Here is a 19,250-nt window from a genome sequence, read left to right as displayed (position 1 = left end):
TGATATTATAAAGGGAGAGTAGGTGGTATATATCTTGTTGGCAGGAAAAGCAGAAGTTTAGTTTTACTTGGGTTTAGAATTAGTTGGTAGTTAGAAAGCCATGTTTTGACAGACAGAAAGGAAGATTGTGATTGTGAATGGAGTTCTTGAAGGGAAGAAGCGCCACATACTAGTTGAGAATCACCTGCATATTGGATGACTGAAGCATGTGGTGTAGACATATGTATGTTGTTAGTAAAGAGGGAGAACAGTAAGGGTCCTACGATGGAACCTTGGGGAACGAGTAGAGTTACCGGAAGAAGAGAGGAGAGGTCCTGCTGCCACTGGAATGCTTGCTGTCAACCTGATAAACAGCTTTGGAACAAGGATAGAAACAGTGGATTTGCTAAGATTTAGGTCAGAAAGAACATTAATGAGTTTGCTGTGTGAGACCATGTCGAAGGCCTTAGACATGTCAAGAAAGAGAGCAGATATGAATTTCATGATGCTTCTGTGTTTACTGTGTTTGTGAAAGACATTACAGCAGCAGTGGTATGTGATAAGATCAGAAGCTGTGCTGTGTACTGGATAGTACTTTATTAGTATTTAGGTATTCCATGAGCTGTGAATGCATACACCTCTCAAGGATTTTTGGATAGAGGTGAAAGGATAGCAATGAGGCGATAGTCGGTTAATTCGGTTGAACTACCTCCTTTGTGTAGTGGGACAATATGAACAAATTTCCAGATATCTGGGACTAGACTTTCAGATATGGATCTGTTGATTACAATGGCTACTAGGTAGGCTACTGCACTGCAGGAAATTCTTACAAAGTTGTCTGGTAGTTTGTCTGCAGCTAATGTTGTGGGTTTAAGATTTTTAAGTAGTTTTTTTAATCTTGTCCATAGAGACTGGTTGTAGGGTGAAGCTATAGTTGTTATGTGATGTCAGTGGTTCACTGGAGAAGGAGGAGTTATGAGGGTTAGAAAGGGCTAAAATGGATTCTGTGAAGTCTTGATTCAATTGGGTGGCTATACTGCCTGATGGAGTTGACAAGGTTGGAGTAGGTGTATTATTTTTACCTGGGAGGAGCATGTTATTAATGGCTGACCAGAACTTTTAGGTGTTGTTTTGGTGCTTCATTTGGATATTGTGGTAATAGCTCATCTTATGTAATTTGAGATAACCAGGCTGAAGACCTGGAAGTAGACTGGAGAGAATGTACGAACGTTCAAGGAATTACTCAGGGCTCTAGGACCCCAAGAACAGGAGGAAATAGGTGGAGGTGAAGGAGAATGGCAGCACATCAAAGCAGCATGTGTGAGGACTACAGAACATATGTGTGTCTGAGCCAGGTATGGAAATAAGGTACATAAGGAACGCTGGTGGTGGAATGCAGATATCCAGGAAGTTATCAAAAGAAAAAAGGACAGCAGGAAAAAGTGGGAGACAGAAAAGTCTGACCAGACTACGAAGGAATATTGGTTGGCTAAAAAGAAGCTAAGAAAGGAATTGCAATAGCAAAGAATATGGCATTGGAGGCACTCTACCAACCTTTGGAAAGTGACTCAGTAGGTGGCACAAAGACACTATATCAGGTTGCAGGGCAAAGACAGAAAGATAAAGAAGAGAGTCAGACAACCTTCCAAGGGATGCCAGCAACAACCTGCTCACCAGTCCACAGGACATTAAAGACAAATCGAAGGAGTATTTCCAGCAGCTTCTGAATGAAGACAACCCCACAGAAGTTGCACTGCCCCAGAAAAAGACTACAACGAGAGAAGAGGAAGAGCCCAGCCTAGAAGAAGAACAGCACTAAGGAAAATGAAGTCAGGGAAAGAAGCAGGCTCAGATGAGGTCACGGTAGATATGATAAAAATGCTGGATGAGAAAGGGAAGAAATGACTCCTGAGGATACTCATAGCAGGTCTATATTACAAGATTGAATGCTTAGGTGATCGAACACCTAAACATTAAACTTGTAATATTGAAAGCAAAAAACAGCGAATGGGTGATTTAATGCTAGGAAAGATTTCCCTTGGCCATTCGTCAGATTTTTCCGTTTTGTCTACTGTAGACCGATCTCGGAGTTGGTATATTTAGTTAGGTGGGTGTGAGGGGCACAGCCTTAGTGTGGAGAGAAAGGCATATCCCACATTACAAGAGAATAAGCATACTTGTGCCAGCACACTAGAACAAAGGGGACATTCGCAACTGTGGGCAGTACAGAGGCATCAAATTCCTATCACACTGCATGAAAGTTCTGGAGAGGGTGATTGATAAACAGACAGAGCAGTAGAATTTAAAATGGGAGATGAGCAATTAGGATTCATGTCAGGATGCAGCACAACTGACCTGATGTTTGCAGTGAGGCATTTAGCTGAGAAGAAACTAGACATGAGGAAAGAGTCCAACTGGGTATTCCTAGACTTGGAGAAAGCATATGACAAGGTCTCAAGAAAGCTGATCTGGGCAGTACTGCGGTTGTTCAAAGTCCCAGAAACACTGGTAGAATTAGTGTAGGCTATGTACAAAGACCATTTAAGTCAAGTACGAATAGTGTCCAGCCTCGCAGAGGGGTTCCCAGTGGGAGTGGGTGTACACCAGGGTTCAGCTCTGAGCTCACTGCTGTTCATGCTGGTGATGGACTACATTAGCAAACAGGTTGGAGGGGACAGATCAACAAAGTTACTGTATGCAGATGATGTGGCAGTACAGGCAGACTCTGAGCAAGAACTTCAGCAAAGGATAGGGGAATGGAATGCTAAACTGAAGGCACATGGGATGAAATAAGCAAATATAAGACGGTTGTAATGGCAGGAAATTGGGGAAACCACAAGAAGCTAAGAATTGAGACATGAGAGAACTCAGTGGAATAGGTAAATAGTTTCAAGTATCTGGGAAAGGTGGTTGAGGAGAAGGGAAGTCTGAATGAAAAGGTCAAAGCTAGAATCCGAGGGGCTGCAGCCAACTGGCATAGAGTCTCAAGTGTAGTATATGACAGAAGAATGACAAAGAAGCTGAAAGGTAAGGTGTACAAGACAGTGGTATGACCAGTATTACTGTATGGTACAGAAACCTAAGCAGTAAAGGCAGAGCAGATGAAGAAGCTAGAGGTGATGGAAATGAATTGCCTGAGAAGGTGGTAAGCCAAATTAGCTCCAATTGCAGAAAAGATCAAAGAGAACAGATTACAGTGGTTCAGACACGTGCAGAAAAGCAAAAGATAATCTGGTAAAGATGATTTGGGACAGACAGGAAGAAGGTAAGAGGAAACGAGGACATACAGCAAAGAGGTGGATGGATTGTGTGAAAGAAGATCTGCGACAGTCAGGCATGAATATTGAAGAAGGCAGGAGTGTGGTACTGAATCGGGAAAGACAGCAACAGTTAACACAATACTTTGATCCCCATGGAGAAAAATAGCAAAAAAGGGGGCTGATGCTGATGGCATAGCTGGAAAAAGTGAAACATTTAAATCATATATCACACCTCTGGTAAAGCTACATCCCTCTTAAAGTAAAATAAAACTATATAAATAAATAATAGACATGTACAGACATGACTTTAGGTCTGCTTTTCGGAAGCTATAGTTGCCTGCATCTTGTTTTATGTATACTTGACAATGCTTAATATAGCTACTAGCATCTGTAATGTCTCCCTCCTTTAAAGACCTGTTTGATCCTCTGTCATAATAATAACTTTTGTCTCATTTGGCATGTTTTCAGTAAAGCAAGCACACTACTTTGATTCCCTTGCTGTAAAAAGCAGCAAGTTGGCTAATGTTTTGAGTTCAGTCTCCTTTCCATTAGTAACTGAAACAGTAATAAGAATATACTGTGAGCAGTGGCAAATTTCTGTAATCTAACAATAATAAATGGCAGCTTTTGCATTTTCATATGTTTTCCAGCACGTTTTAATAGTTACACCAGTCCTTCTTTATGCAAAGTACTCGAGTAAGTGTGTGGACTTGCAGTATGCATGAATTTCCAGTTGTTAATTAAATTACTAGCTTGAAAAAAAAAAAAAAAAAGAAACATTAAAAATATCTTCTGGAATACTGTTTTAAGAAAATATTTTGAGGACATTAACAATAAGACTAGTTGTGTCTCAACGATATAATTTCTGGACATTAATATTCTACATACACTATAATATGATTATACTTGTAATGAAATAAATCAACCCCTACTTTATGTACAGAGTATCATGAGAAATCAGCTAATGAGCTTGTTTATGAGCAGATTTACACTTGTCATAATTAAGAATAAATTTCTTTACTTTCTACAAAATTATATTTTGGAATGAATGCATGCACGCACAAACAAACACAGTCTTTACTGACTGTGTTAGTCCCACAAGACCAGTGATCTCCTTTCAGCCGAGACCTGAAGAGGCACTCGTACTGACTAGGGAAAATTTGACCAAGGCACCAGGAAACTTCCTCTACTCTTTTTGAGCACTAGGTGGTACCAGAGGGTTGTTACTAGAGCTTGGAGGATTCCAAAATGGAGGAAGGAGTAAATATTGTTGCTGGAGAAATTTTGGAGATAGAATCAGAGTAAAATGAAATCCTAGTTAAACAATTGTACAGTGGAGGTGAGATACAATCAGAGTGAGATGAAATCCTAGTTAATTGTACTGTAGAGATCTGTAAACAAAGGAACTGCAGAATTTCATGAAAGAAGGAGAACAAAATGAAGGAGAGGAGGAGAGAGAGAGTGCTGTGATGGACTGAGTGTTACAGGAGTAGTCAGATAATGAAGCCCGTAATGTGGTAGAGAAGCGGAATACAGAGCCTGAAAGTTCACAGGGATGTTTCGCTGATGCAGTAATCAGATTTTAAGAATATGATTCTGAAAGAGGGTAGAGTGGATGTGATGTAAATTAAGGAATACGAAGCATGAAATGCATTTATCAGAAGTGCAGCATAGCCAGTTTTAGGCACCAAGGAACCCTGCGGTTGCTAGGAGCCCCCCCCTGTTTCAGGGGGACCCCCCCCCCAACCACACCAAGTTTTCTTACCAATATTTTGCAACGTCTATCAAACTAACAAAAGTTAGTACTGCAATTGTTTATACTTAATAAATCCAGTGAGTAATAACTCTTATTATCTACCATAAAATTCAAAGACATGGATGTCACAGTGGTGCAGCAGTTAACACTGTCACCTCACGGCAAGAGGTTCTCCGGCTCGATTCTCGACCAGGGTGCCCTTCTGTGGAGTCTGCATGTCATTCCTGTGTTTGTGTTGGTTTCCTCCCATGTTACAAAGACATGCATCTGGAATGTTTCTACCCAGGCCTCTGCTGAAAACTGGCTTGTTCCAAGTTGGACTTTCCCGGTAAACAAATGTTAAATAATGATATATCTGGTTATAGTAACAGTATTTTAACAAGTAACAGGCTTCACAATTCCATTAAATATTTTACCGCTGGCTTAGTCAAACCCTGCTTGTAGACATTCTGTCCTCTAAAACCAACAGCATAGCCAGCTTTAGGTACTTGCAATATCTGTGGCTGCAAGGGAGGGCCCCATTAATTATCCTTGACTGTGTGGGGCCCACAAAAGCTGCTGCTGTTTGGCGAAAATAAGGAAAAAAGTGCATTAATTTCCTGATTATGTTCTTTAACTGCAGGGCTGTGATATGACCCTATCAGGATAAAGCTGATGATGAACATAAGTAAGGCAAGCACTAGAATGATCAGCAGCCCAGAGTGACTGAACTTAGTGCAAATCTTTTTAATTTTAGGAAGAGCCTATGCTTCCAATCTTCAGGAAAGTTTCTTTTTTTCTTTTGGGTAGTTTTATAAATACTGGTAGAACCACAGATACTATAACTCTTAACTTCTTTGCTGAACAGTTCACTACAGTACCAAATTAATAGCAGAATGAAAGCTCAAATCAGGAACATGTTTTAAATATTACTCTAATTCACTTAAAGTTAATAGAATAATACCTGTTGCATCAACATTTATTTTTTGACATTAAGAAATATAAAACTCTAATGTCTGGATTAACTGACTGCCTGTAATCCTGAATGATTTACCAGCAAAACAAACATTTTACAAAGGACAGAGCAAAACTATGAGCAAAATCAGGGAAGGTCTGTGAAATCAGAGACAGTGATGGGTATGCATTACTCCTCACGGAGATCAATAAAACTGACTTACCCTTGCTACTGGTTGACAACTGCTAAACAGCATTCACTCTATGGCTTGTGTTGGTGTGGATGTGCATACATCCAATAATGCCAGGACACATACATTATTCTTCTGGGTATCATTAAAAATGTATCTAACAAGTAATTATATTTCAAATATAATGCATAAAATATATCAACAGAACATTCAGACATTTCACTCTTCGAGGAGTCTGGGCCCCCATTCCCCAAACTGTATAAATTGATCCAAGTGGCTCCCTTAATTACCAATGACTGCCCCACAAAAGCATTGCTGGTTGGAGAAAAAAAATGAGAAACAAATGTACTGATTTTCTAATTATACTCTAACCTGAACAGGGCTGAACTTGTTGGGATAAAGCTGATAATCGTCTCTGCTCTCAACCGAACCCATTCTAAAACCAGCCCTGCTCAGATGTGTGTGTGTTCTGAAAACTGCTGTAGGTTATGTGGGGGAGGGGAGGCTGTGTGGTTATTACTTCTTTAATTTTTATCACAGTCAAACCACAGAGGTGTGCACATGTGGTCATTATAGCTTGTGTTTGGGCTGAAGACAGTGTGGTCATTGTTTACTTTTCTATTAACAGACATCAGTAGTGTACAAAGGAGGTTACTATAGCTTGTGTAGAGGCAACGCACTATCTAGGAGCAACGAGGTAGCATACATTACTGTAACTATTTTATTACTGTCACATCAGACCAGGGTTGCCAGATTTCCAACCAGCCAGGTCTGGACAAAAAAAAAAGTTCTTTCACGGCAAGTGAAGACCAAAAAAGGTCCTTAATGCGGAACAGAGTTCCATATTAAAGAACAGTAGCTCTGCACTAAACATAGAGCTTCTCGTGTTTAAATGCATTGCAGTTCCGCATTCAACACAAGTAGCTCTGTGTTTAGCAATTTTTGATTAGCCAATTAAAAATCGTTAAACACGGAGCTACTTCTGTTTAATGCGGAACACAAGAAGCTCCATGTTTAGTGATTTTTGATTGGCCCGTATGCCAGGTATACGGGCCAACCAAAAAAGCGGAGGCTGGCCGGGATTTAAACCGGCAGGGTGGGACTCGGGATCAGGCTGCTGATCTCGGGACAGTCCCGCCCAAATAGGGACATCTGGCAACCCTGCATCAGACACATATACAGGTAGCTGCCTTTGATGTTTAGGCTTGAAGACCGAGGATGCATACTATGTATATGGGGTTAGGGAGGCAGGCAGTATTCTCAGACAACTGGCTTGTTAGTTTATTGTGAGCCACTATTTTGTCATCTTTAAACATTAAGCCTTGGACACAACTTATGTTTTCCCTGAAAGAAAAAAAATAAAACTGGGACTCTTTTCTTACTCACAGTTTTTGTTTGGGACACCACTGGATTAAAAGGTTGGGAAAATCCTCTAAAATGCATCCCAGAACAGCTACAACACTATGGCTTCTTGGGTCCTGGCTATTCTGAGTTATTTCCTAAATGATTACTGTGCTGTCTTGGTCAGAAAAGGTGTGCTGAATAGATGTAAGGAAATCTAAAGCTGAACAACAACACTGAAGGTATTTCCTTAATTGTAATTTCTGTGCAATCCAAGTGTTATGTAGAAAGAGAAAAAAAACCTTTAAAAATGCACTTCAGAACATATAGACAGTTACGGCTTCTTGTAAAAGCTGAAAAGTAAGGCAAAATGTGAGAAAGGAAAAAAAAAGTAATACACATGGTATAGGGAGCCCAAGGTGAGGGGAAACACAGGGGAGGACTGGAGGGTGTTTGTATGGGGGGGGGTGTTGAAACAGTAGGCCTTGGGCAATTACACCTAAGTCCAGACCTGTACATAGAGTTGCTGTAATGTATCACTGTTGCAACTAAATGCCAGTAACTATGAATATCCCTCTGTGAGATGGGCAAGCATAGTGTGGTACACAGGCCTGTTGCACTGCAAGAACACTGAAGCTACAGGTCAGTCTGTGCCTACTGCTCCTAAAAGTTGCAGCATGAACTAAAAGAGGTTGCTTAGGAGGGGTGGCAGTAAAGGGTGATACTTAGACTGGAAGTGCCTAGGGGGCCCTCCCAATCTGACATTTGCTTGGGGCCCCCAAAATGCTAACATCTGCCCTGAAGGGCAGCGGCTACAGAAGAAAAAAAAGACTGATGGCAGAAATTATGTACATTACCTTATATTATATTATTATTATATTATATTGCCATCAGGATTTCTTTTAACAGACGTAAGAGTGCTGATACATTTGAGATAGGAACACTTCTGTGAAATAACTTTTGAGACTTTTCAGATGCAGAAAAGTTTATGGGTGAAAGAGAAAAAAAATATAATCTGATAAAACAAACCCTGTACCAACAGGCACACTAAACTTGTAAATAACGAAAAAAATAAAAAATATCACCAGCCGCAGTAATAAAAACGAGTCACAGTTTAATGGTTCAATTAAAATCCAAACGACTAAGCGCTTTCACCTTGTTCAATATTAGGCTTCTCAGAGTCATCTGAAATCATGTAAAATCCACTTTTTATACACTGACGTTATAAAAGGCAACCAATCACAAACAGATGTATCTTTCTTCTTTAAAGACATAGTCCAGATTTACCACAAATACTACTTATATTGTGTTTCCAATGTTACAATTTAACAGTAATACCTTGAAAATGCAATGTTTGTTTTTACCAATGCAATGTATGCTACAGCAGCAGTGACAAATGTTGTATATACAGTCAAGGAGGTTGTTTTAATTTATTTATTTTCTCTATACCTCCAAAGTTCTATGTTTCAAAACTGCAGCTAAAGAAATGCTATCATTTAAACCAGGTGAGGCAGCAGAGTTTAATCTCAGCTGCTATTTCACCTCCCTGGCTTCCACTTCTAGCTTGTCATCATCTTCTCTTTCATTTGGGAAAATTCTGTCAATTACAAAAAAAAAAATAAATCTTTTAAAATAAGTACATTTAGTACTGTGAAGAAACAGGGCATTGTGTGCGTCTTTGTTCTTGATTGACCTCAGATGTTCACTTATCCTGTTCTTTAACCGACGTACTGTTTTCCCTACATAACATCCCGGGCCATGACGTACAAGTTGCCAAATAAACTATCATGGAGGTATTAAAATTGCACCTCTCAGGAAATAACTGCAGGCACTGACTGAAACACAGCGGCCGTCATTTATAAATTTACAATATTTACATCCACCACATTTAAATACTAATGACTTGTACCCTGTTTTTCTGTTTTTACTAACATGGCCCTCCAAAATGTTTTTGATGTTCTTTCCTCTGCTATATACAACTTGGGGTTTTGAACCTAATCTCTCCTTTGTTTCATGATCTAGGCAAATAATCCAGTGTCTGTAAATTATTGAGACTAGGCCCCGCGTCTGGTCATTGTATCTTAGTACCATTGCATCCCCTTCTTTAATTTTCCGGTTCTTTTGTACCAACCCATCACTAGTTCTTAAGACAGGGCTAAAGGAGGTATCTATTTTAACTAGTACTCGCTTGGTGTTCACCAACAATTTGAGGGGATCACCCCTCTCAATGAACATACCAATCAAAGTGTGTAACTCACTCTTAAAAATTCTGTCATCACTAATTAAGCGAGAGAGGCTCACCATTTGGCCCTTTACAATACTTTTCCTTTGATGGGGGGGTGGCAACAGGCAACATTTACAGACACTGGGACATGCCTTTGCATAGTTGTTATGTTTTACATTACATCAGGGACAGTATTCTCTAGTTACATTAGGAAAGTTTAGTTATTTAGACAGAGTTTTTCTAAGATGATGGATTTCTACAGTTTAATTTTATATTTCTGGTGATTGAATTCTGGTGTTTATTAAATATTATTGACTTAAATTAATGTAATCATTTTACTTATTATTAAACGTTTTTTTCATTACTTTACATTGTGGCTGGACAATCAAGTGTGTTCTTTAGAGATTAGAGAGTGTTTACACCTGATTGATTCTCCCCAGGTCACCTCGAATGCCTGGCGGCTTCTGGTCATAGCTCTCATTTATTTTGATATTTAATTTTTAATAACTGATCACCCTTTGAAGGGTGTGTAGACCTTTCTGACTCTGGTGGCAACGTTTACCATTTGTATTGGGGAGGGGACACAGATGGAAATCTGTGTCAGGCTTCCCATAAGTGTTTGAGTGCGTGAGATTTGAATTTATTCTGAGTTCAGAGGTCTTAAACTGGAACACATTGCTCTGAAGTGTATAATAAGAGGATACATCCAGTCCTGTTGTGCTCTTAAGGGAAATTGTGGAATTTTATTTGTGTACTCTGTGCTCTGGTGTTTTCCATGACACTCTCGCAATGGAGTCAGTGGTGAGGATTGAGGCTCCTTAATTACCAAAATTGGTTTTAAGTGGGATATGTCACTTATTGGTGGCAGTCTGGTGGGATATTAACTGGACATCACAGATCACTTATGACATAAGCATACATACATTAACAGAAAAGAAAACAAACCATAATAACGTGTTTTCATCCACTGCTTTGCTGACCTTTTCAAAAAATCCACCAGAATAAGTATGACCTGCCCTTGACGAATCCAAACTGAGATAGATCCAGTGTTTGGAAGTTCCCTATGCCCTGAATGATTAGTTCCATGAAAGTCTTTCTTTTTTCCCCTTATAAATTATATTACAATTTTAGAGCTTGTGTATAATTAAATATTGCTGCTAGACTATTGATAACAGCTTTGCATCCCAAACATCTGTAATTTCATGTTGTTCTTGACCTTTCACACTTTGCACATATGAATTTGGTTTACTCTAAATTTTCAGGATGTCTATACTTCTGTTTCATTTTTCTGCTACATTAATGCAGCTACTATGTTTTAAACATTATTTGCTGTGGTGAAGCTGTCCTCACACGGCGATTTTCTTCCTCACAATCCGCATGGTAAAGTAAATTTTCCCAGTGAATTTACACGGTTAACATACACATAAAATAAATATGCAAATTATCAGCTTACTTTCCAAGCTACACTGCCAGCCTCAAAGCAAAATACGTAAAAGCCTAGAAATGAACATGCAACAAAGACCTTTTAGGAAGAAGCATACATCACCACATAATACTAGCAACAAACCGTGGTTTGTTAAACAGTGACTTCCATATCGGACTACACATACCACCTATGCCGTCAGCCAACCTTCACCCTGCATCTATCACTCTCAGCCTGTCTCAACTTTCAGAACACCTCTTCAATGTAGCACTAAACCATGCAAATGAAGGAACAACATTCCATTTCAGAAAATCTGTAACCTGTCCTTTCTCTTCAGCTGCATGCTTCCACTTTACAAAAGAAATCTGTAACTTAACGATACGAATTGCAGGTTTAATCTTCAAGCTCATATTTTACACTCCTCTAACCATCTATTTACGTTGTTAAATGTTTCTAAACTTAGTCCACCGATCTAATATACTTCTTCAGGTATGGTTTCCAGCACTGCATGCATTACTCTAGATGGGGATTCAATACTGTTTGCTTTATGGAAGATCATTCATCTCATCTCTCCCTGTTTTGGAGGAAGGTTCCTATTTTAGGGTTTGATTTACCCCTTCACACAATTTTCTGAATCCCTCTCATCACGTGTGATTTCTGAAGCCATCTAGTATATAAAAAAACACACTACATGATCAACATACTACTGGCAACAATAATTTAAAGAAAGAGAGGACACACATCCTATAACTCCTGTTTTCAGAAGCAAAATAAATGATCTTGTGTGGTAAAATTTTGCAATATAGTTCATTAAAGTCCAAGTATCTTGCACTGCCTCTGACAACATGCTTCTATTTTTACAACATTTTTGTCATTCTCAGTATTTTAAACATGTTTCTGAGTAGTATCCCACTTAACTACTGGAAGTGGGAAGAGTTATGTGATATTTGGTATTCAAATTTTATGCTAATTAGATGTCCAGATGTTGTGCAGGACGTTTCTATTTTCAATACCTACTGGTTGAGAGGTATGAGGAAGACAGCTCTCTGATTTCTTAAAGACTATACCTTCAGTACTTCACTCTAAGCCCCCAGGATCTCCTTGCCACAACCCAGTTGTGCTAAGAAGAGAGTGACTTATTCATGGCACAATTATTACTCTCAGGTCTTTCCTCCAACACAACTTTTCCAAAACTACCACACCCTTCCCAGGATGCAGTTCTTCATATTCTTCTTGCCAAAATATGAGGTTTTGTAATCTGTACAAATGAATTCAGCATGTCACCTCTCCAACTGCTCTTTAAAATAAATAATCTTCTTCCAAAATCCTAGTTCTTCATCCACAGCAACAGCCCCAACCTTTGTAACACCTGCAAACAGGCTTGCCCTACTGCTCAGGTGATGAATGGTGTCCAATATGCAGCCACAAACACAAAAGAAGATCAACACTAAACTTGAAAGACATTTTTAACAAATATTAACTTAACAGACATATATTATTAAACAAACAATAACATAAAGCCATCATCACCAAGACAGTACACAAGCTAGAGACTGCATTTGAAAAGAAAAAAAATATCAGTGTAGCACACCTATTTATGCCAACTTACATAAGTATTACAGGGATTAGAAGGGCACTACGCCTGACAGAAAATCACTATATGCTTGCTTTTGATACTTCAGAATCAACAAGTCTGTGTAGACTGTACAATGGTAAATGTATTGCTGCTATTATGTGTGTGTGTTCTTTATATGACACAAACTAATATCTTAAGTATGTTTTTATACTATATGACAAACCAGTAGACAGGAAGTAATTCAAGATGGGGCATGTGGTAATGCCACAAAAAAGGGTGTCCTGAATGAGGCTCATATTTTAGGCATGCAAATTAATCACCAAATAATTAAAGTACTGCATAAAACTGCATGTAAATAAAGGTACTGCACTTCAATCATACATATTTAAGACTTAAAAATAATGTAAAGGATTTTGATCAGGAACATCTTTGAAGTAATCAACAAAAAATACGTGGAAAGGAAAATACTACTGCACAAGGACAACAGCAACATTTAGAAACTCAGAGATATTTTTATAAATAAGGCCACCCTAAAAAACAAGCAACACATGAAGTGGAAAGCTAAAGCTTGAGTGAATGGATATGTGTAGTTCATAGCAGTTCTAGGCTTGAAAGCATACATACCTGCCTGGTTTTCCCAGCATGCTTGATGCTGTAAAACATAGGTCCTAATTCAGCAAGCCACTCTCCATCTACAGCTGTAACACATTGCATATACTCCTGAAAGACAAAATGAGAGAAAAATAATGATTGTGGTCACAGTAACAAAGATTAGCTTCTATATAGAATACTTAAGACTTAAACTGCATGTGACACAGCCAAAACAACACTATCTGTAGAAAATAAACATGCCCACTACCCCCCCCCCCAAACAAAACAGCTGTATATATGATAAATTTTCAGGGATTACGAAACAAGTGGAGTTTATAACAGTATGATGCATTATGACAGACATGTTCCCGGTAAAAAATGATGGCTTTTAAAAGCATACAATTACAACATATTTGTTTGATGGAAGAATAAGACAATAAGCTTGCTGGGTCTGCCTTTTAGCAGTTTCCAAGCTGCTGAGGTGCAAAGACACATTTATAACAAATGTTACTGTTATGTAAATAGGCAACTAAAAAAATAAACAAATGTAATATGTTCAGAAAGAACGACTACCCCTGTAAATTAGTTTGTAACAAATGATCCTGAAGAAGTAAAAACCGTTAACTACAGTAATTTTAAATCTGAACTTTAAACAGTTGTTAAAATTTTGACCACTAGATGTCAGCATATTAACTACAGGTTAAGCTAGAACAAAATAAAACAGCAGTCCAAAGAGGTTCAAGTGACAAAATTATGACATTCACGTCTTTCAAATGTTTTTTCCAGTATGAGAGAGAGTTCAAAACATTAACAAACAGCAGCACTCCAGCTCATACCTCTCAACCCCTTAGTGCAAAAAATCTGGAGAAAGCCCAAAATACTGGAGGGGAAAAAGGCCCAAAATAAGGAAAAATTTTAAATACTGCTCTTATAAACTTAAAAAATTGCTAAAATTATAGCTTTTGTGAATTCTGGGTCTGAAACTCAAATGTGTCATTATTTAGTGACTTCAATCCTCAGTGATTTGCCGGAAAAACAGAAATTTTATGAGGAGCAAACCAAAAATATGACTCAAAAATCTGGACAGTTGAGAAGTATGCTCTGATTAATTCTACTAAAATGAAATGTATTGCTTGTATGAACTGCTAAGAAGAATGTTAAATGTCAATCTGTTATACAGAAAACAATATAAACTGAGTTCTAAAGCATGCAATGGTAATAAAGTATTTGTGACTTTTTTCCAGTTCATTTGTTGAATATGAAAGGCCAATTGGCAGAAATGCATATTTCTAGACGGTGACCTTGGAACACATCCTGGTTAAACAACTTGCTCAGAATTATGTACAATTTGCAAGTGTGGACCGAAAGAATAAAATTTGCTCACGTGCAACTCACAGCCTTAACCACTAGTACTCAGTTTGTCTCTTCTGTTTCAAATTTTCAGCAAATCACCTTTATAAGTACAAATAAAGTTTTATAGAGGTATAACAGATTACACCTGTCACAGTTATAAAGCAACATGAATAAATAATAATGACATTCTGGCTTGAAATAATTAAAAATGTCAAGAGTGCAAGGAAGCATTTCTCAAACTTCAGTATTGACTCCCACATTCAGTGTTTGTAAATATTTGTGTGATGCTAGAGCACAGCCTACCTGCAACTTCATTCCATTAACAACTACAATTATAATTTTTACTTTCTACTAATCCACATCATACCTGTATGTATGTAGTCCTAAAGATACCCTTCCAGATTGGGTAAAATGAGGAAAAAAATGACAACTGCCATATTTTTATAAGGTACTTAGGACAAACACCAACTGTAGTATGAAAACTGCTGCAAGATATACCACATGCTTTAAATACCTTTTATAAAAAGTTTCTTCTCATGTACTCAGGAAGGACGAGGAAGTTATAGTGCTCGACTATCACATCGGCATGCTCAGTTAGTGCAGGTGGTATCACAAACAAACCTCATGACCCAAAAACATCATGGCACAAGTTAACTTTTTTAAAATCAAGGTTTTACTGAAATACTAACAATTGCCAAGTTACCTGCACATTCACTGCGCAAATATAGTCATCTAGAGCAAAGCTGCCACTAAAAAGAAAGTACAGTTGTATAAGCAAACTTACTATAACAGTTGATGTTATAACAGATCACTGTTGCATTAGCCTTAGCTCTATGGGTCTTACCTCCTATACTGGCCAGCCTATCAGAGTCTGGGTGCCTTCTCCATACTCTAAGTAAAAGGAGATCACATAGGGCTCCATATAAAAAGCAGATGGAGCACAAAAAAATCAGATCATTTTTTAGCTGGGAATCAGGCAACAGCCCTGAAAACGTATGGTAGAAAACAAAGTCAACCATAAGCTATATGCAAAAGGGTGAAAACAGTACTACCCCACTAAGATAAAAAAATACCATCAAGAAAATGGGGCTGAATGGCAGGATAACTACTTTAATGGTGACCTATCAGAACATCTACTGTTGGTTAAGTTTACTCATACAGCTGTATTATGTTCAATACACAGATTACCACTGCAGCAGCCTCTGGGGAAGTATGTGGTAACTGCCCATGGCCAGGTTGAAATAAAGGGATAACCACTGTGTTAATGGCCAAAAAGTCACCGTCACAATTTTTTGGAGAGTCCTTCTGACTCTTTAGGGAATGTTCAATCTTTAGTTGTGTTCTCTGAAAAGTAGGCAAACAGATCTACTTGAGGTGCAACCCACAGTCAGATAAATTTTTGCAAGACACCAGGATGAAGTTTTTCAGATGTGGGGGGGTCTGTCCTGCTGAGCATGTCTGCTGCAGGTTTTCTTCTCAAATTGAATATATGAAACCTGAATAGTCATACTTAGATGAACTGCTACCTCTTCCAATCTAATCACAAAGACAGTAAGACCTGGTTACCACCCCCCTTTATATACCACATCACTGTGGTGTTGTCTGTGTACACTTTCAGAGGTCCTATGCAGCCAAAATGGTTCACGTCCTTCAAAGCACTGATTACAGCCATCATCTCCCAGAAATTTATGTGTTTCTGTCTGTCTACAGGACATCAGAGAGGGACTGCACTTTTAACCCTTTTGAAAACACTGTCCACATTAGATCTGAAGCATCTGTGGTGAATGACTGGAGGGGTGGCTGGAAAGGAAAATAGAAGACCTGAATTGCAAGCTATCTACTCTACCCACCATCTGATCCCTGTCTTAAACCCGTGAACTGGGATCTGAAAGGTCTAAGGGTGACGATGCCATGTCCACACTAATCTGAGGTACCACTGTATTTTCCTCATGAGTCTTGAATAATAATCTTTGTCTAAGACATTGAGAGAGACTGGTTTTAGGACTTCCTGAGACAGTACATTGTGCAGGATGGGAGTAAGGACAAAAGTCTAGCAAAGGGAAGCATGATTATTATCGATGCCATGTACCCTATAATCTTGAGAAATTCCACTGCAGATGCTTGTTTTTGGATGGAGAAACTCAGGTGGAACTGATAAAACATAGCTACTTTATTTGGAGGAAGAAAGGCTCTTCTCAAAGTGGAGTCCAGCAAACATCTTAAGAAAATCATTTTTGTGAGAAGGAATGACAGAAGAATTCTGCAAGTTGATTTCAAAACCCAGATTCAGAAGAAATTCCTAAACAGGTCCTAGACATTCTTGTCAGCTGGAAATGGAGTCTGCAAAGAAAAGACTATTGCAAAAATACAAAAAAAAGTGAATGCCTTGGAGTCTGCAGTAAGCAATGACTAAAGCTAGACATTTTGGGAATACCTTTGATGCACTGGTCAGGCCAAATAGTAAGACAGAAAACTCCTAATGTAAGCCAGGTACTGCAAATCTTTAACTCCTAAAATGCCTGGTGGTAGGACTGTAATGAAAGGTGTCTTTTAGATCCAGCACTACCATGAAAGCTAGAGGAGGGATCAGAAGTACAAGAGACTGAAATGCTAACATCTTGATCTTTGGAATCCTGACAAAAAGGTTTAGAAATGAAAGATCCAACAGTGGTCTCCAGGGATCTTTCAGTTCGGCAGCTAGAAAAATACTTGAATAATAATCTTTGTCTGGGAGATCAATAGGCACTGGTGTTAGGATTCAGTGAGTGTATATTATACAGGATGGGAGTAAGGACAAACATCTGGTTCACTGGACAAGAGAAAAGGACAACCACAAAGCATTCTATAGCTACGTCAAGAATCTCGATGGCAATACCCAGATCTGCTCTGAGTTACAGCACAAAGGCAAAAGAATTACAGAACCAACTGATATTGCCAACATCCTGGCAGATGGGTTCAGTGCTAACTTTACCCCCCTCTCACCCCCTAAAGGGCCCATATCTATACAGGAAGAATGCAGAGTCCCTGTAATCACAACTACGCAGGTAAAAGCTGCACTCTCTCAAGCCAAAAACACAGCATCCATGGGACCGGGCAACATCCCAGGCTGCATTTTACACGAACTTCAGAACGAACTGGCTCCTCACTTAAGCACCATGGTCAATAATAGCCTCGCATCAGGCTTTGTGCCCACTGAATGGCGCGCAGCAACAGTTATCCCACTCCACAAAGGGGGAGCCAATACTGATCCCGGGAACTATCGACTTATTAGCCTGACGAACCTGGTCTGCAAGACCATGGAATGTATCATCATGTAACTCAAAGAAAGACATTGGTAACCTCCAAACTCTGGATCCCATCCAGTTCGGGTTTGTGAAAGGCAGATCATGCCTCCTGAACCTGAGAGACTTCTTTGAGGCAGTCACCAAAGCCGTAGATGAGGGTAAGGTGGTTCACACAGCCTATCTTGACCTCGTCAAGGCTTTCGACACCATCCCCCATTCTGGAATTATAGCTAAACTCACTAAACTAGGTATAAATCCCTACGTCACAAGATGGCTTGTCAACTGGCTCACTGACAGAACCCACACTGTAAAAGTTGCAGACTCCAAATCTGACCTCAAAGCAGTGACAAGTGGAGTACCACAGGGTTCCGTCCTGGGACCACTCCTGTTTGGTATCTACTTTTCTGAAGTACAGGCTAACACAGAAGGCCAGATGACTGCAAACTAGGAGCCATAGTTAAGTCCCCAAATGATGTGGACATCCTACAGAAGGGCCTCGCTGAGACAGATGCCTGGTGTCAGAGCCATTGCCTCAAGCTCAATGCCAAAAAGTGCAGTGTCATCCCCTTTGGTAAAAACTCTGTACCCATGAACTACCACATAGGCAGCAACCTACTTAACACCGAATGCGTGATAAGAGACCTTGGGACCCAGGTGGACAGTAGTCTCTCCTTTGAGAGTCACATTGCCACAGTAGTCAGGAAGTCCTTCTACGTGGCACACCTCATCATAAAAGGGTTCACATCCAGGAACAAAGAGGTCATTGTTCCCCTCTACTCGACACTCATTAGACCCATTATAGAGTACAACGCCCCTTTTGGAATGTATCTCACAAGACATCTGCAGCAGCTGGAAAGGCCACAGAAGTACCTCACAAAGAGGATTACTGGCCTCAAACAAATGTCCTACACTGAACGCCTCAAAAAAACCCCAGCTTTACTCCATAGCATATCGCCTACTCCGAGGTGATCTCTGCCTAACATCTAAAGCTATGTCAAACCCAGAGCTGTTGGACATGCTACACTTAAAGAAATCCCAATCCCTCTGAGCTACACGCTCTAGGGACCTAAACCTTGTCACCACAATAAACAGGACATGCTGGAGGGATAGATTCCAGTCCCAGACACTTCCCATACTCTGGAAAGTACAGTTGTGTACCTACCATAAATGCAGATGTTTGAGTGTATTCACTGTTGCAATCCTTACTCTTGGGTTATCCTGCTGGCAGGCTACATGCAGTCGGCCCGAATTCCAAAGTCTAGGTCTGGCGTCTGTTGCTTTCGCCTCTTCCCTGATGTCAGTTCGCCAGGGGTATAAAAGATGCAGCCGACGCCATTTT

At 39.4% G+C, this 19,250-nt stretch overlaps 1 protein-coding gene across 1 annotated transcript in view; it reads right to left on the bottom strand.

The window, feature by feature from the left end:
• The window catches only part of DHX38 (DEAH-box helicase 38), a gene marked incomplete in the record, with an annotated part of 1,902,786 nt that overhangs the window by 27,767 nt on the left and 1,855,769 nt on the right, over positions 1 to 19,250 (bottom strand). Inside the window, 1 exon segment of the mRNA XM_044081902.1 lies at positions 13,308 to 13,403. Within this exon segment, the coding sequence (XP_043937837.1) occupies positions 13,308 to 13,403 (96 nt within the window).

Source organism: Protopterus annectens, chromosome 8.part1 (genome assembly GCF_019279795.1).
Source record: "Protopterus annectens isolate FY-2018-M chromosome 8.part1, PAN1.0, whole genome shotgun sequence".
In the NCBI taxonomy this organism is placed as follows: Eukaryota; Metazoa; Chordata; order Ceratodontiformes; family Protopteridae; genus Protopterus; species Protopterus annectens.
The sequence above is the reverse complement of the archived record's forward strand: the minus strand, read 5'-3'. Positions and strand labels throughout refer to the sequence as shown.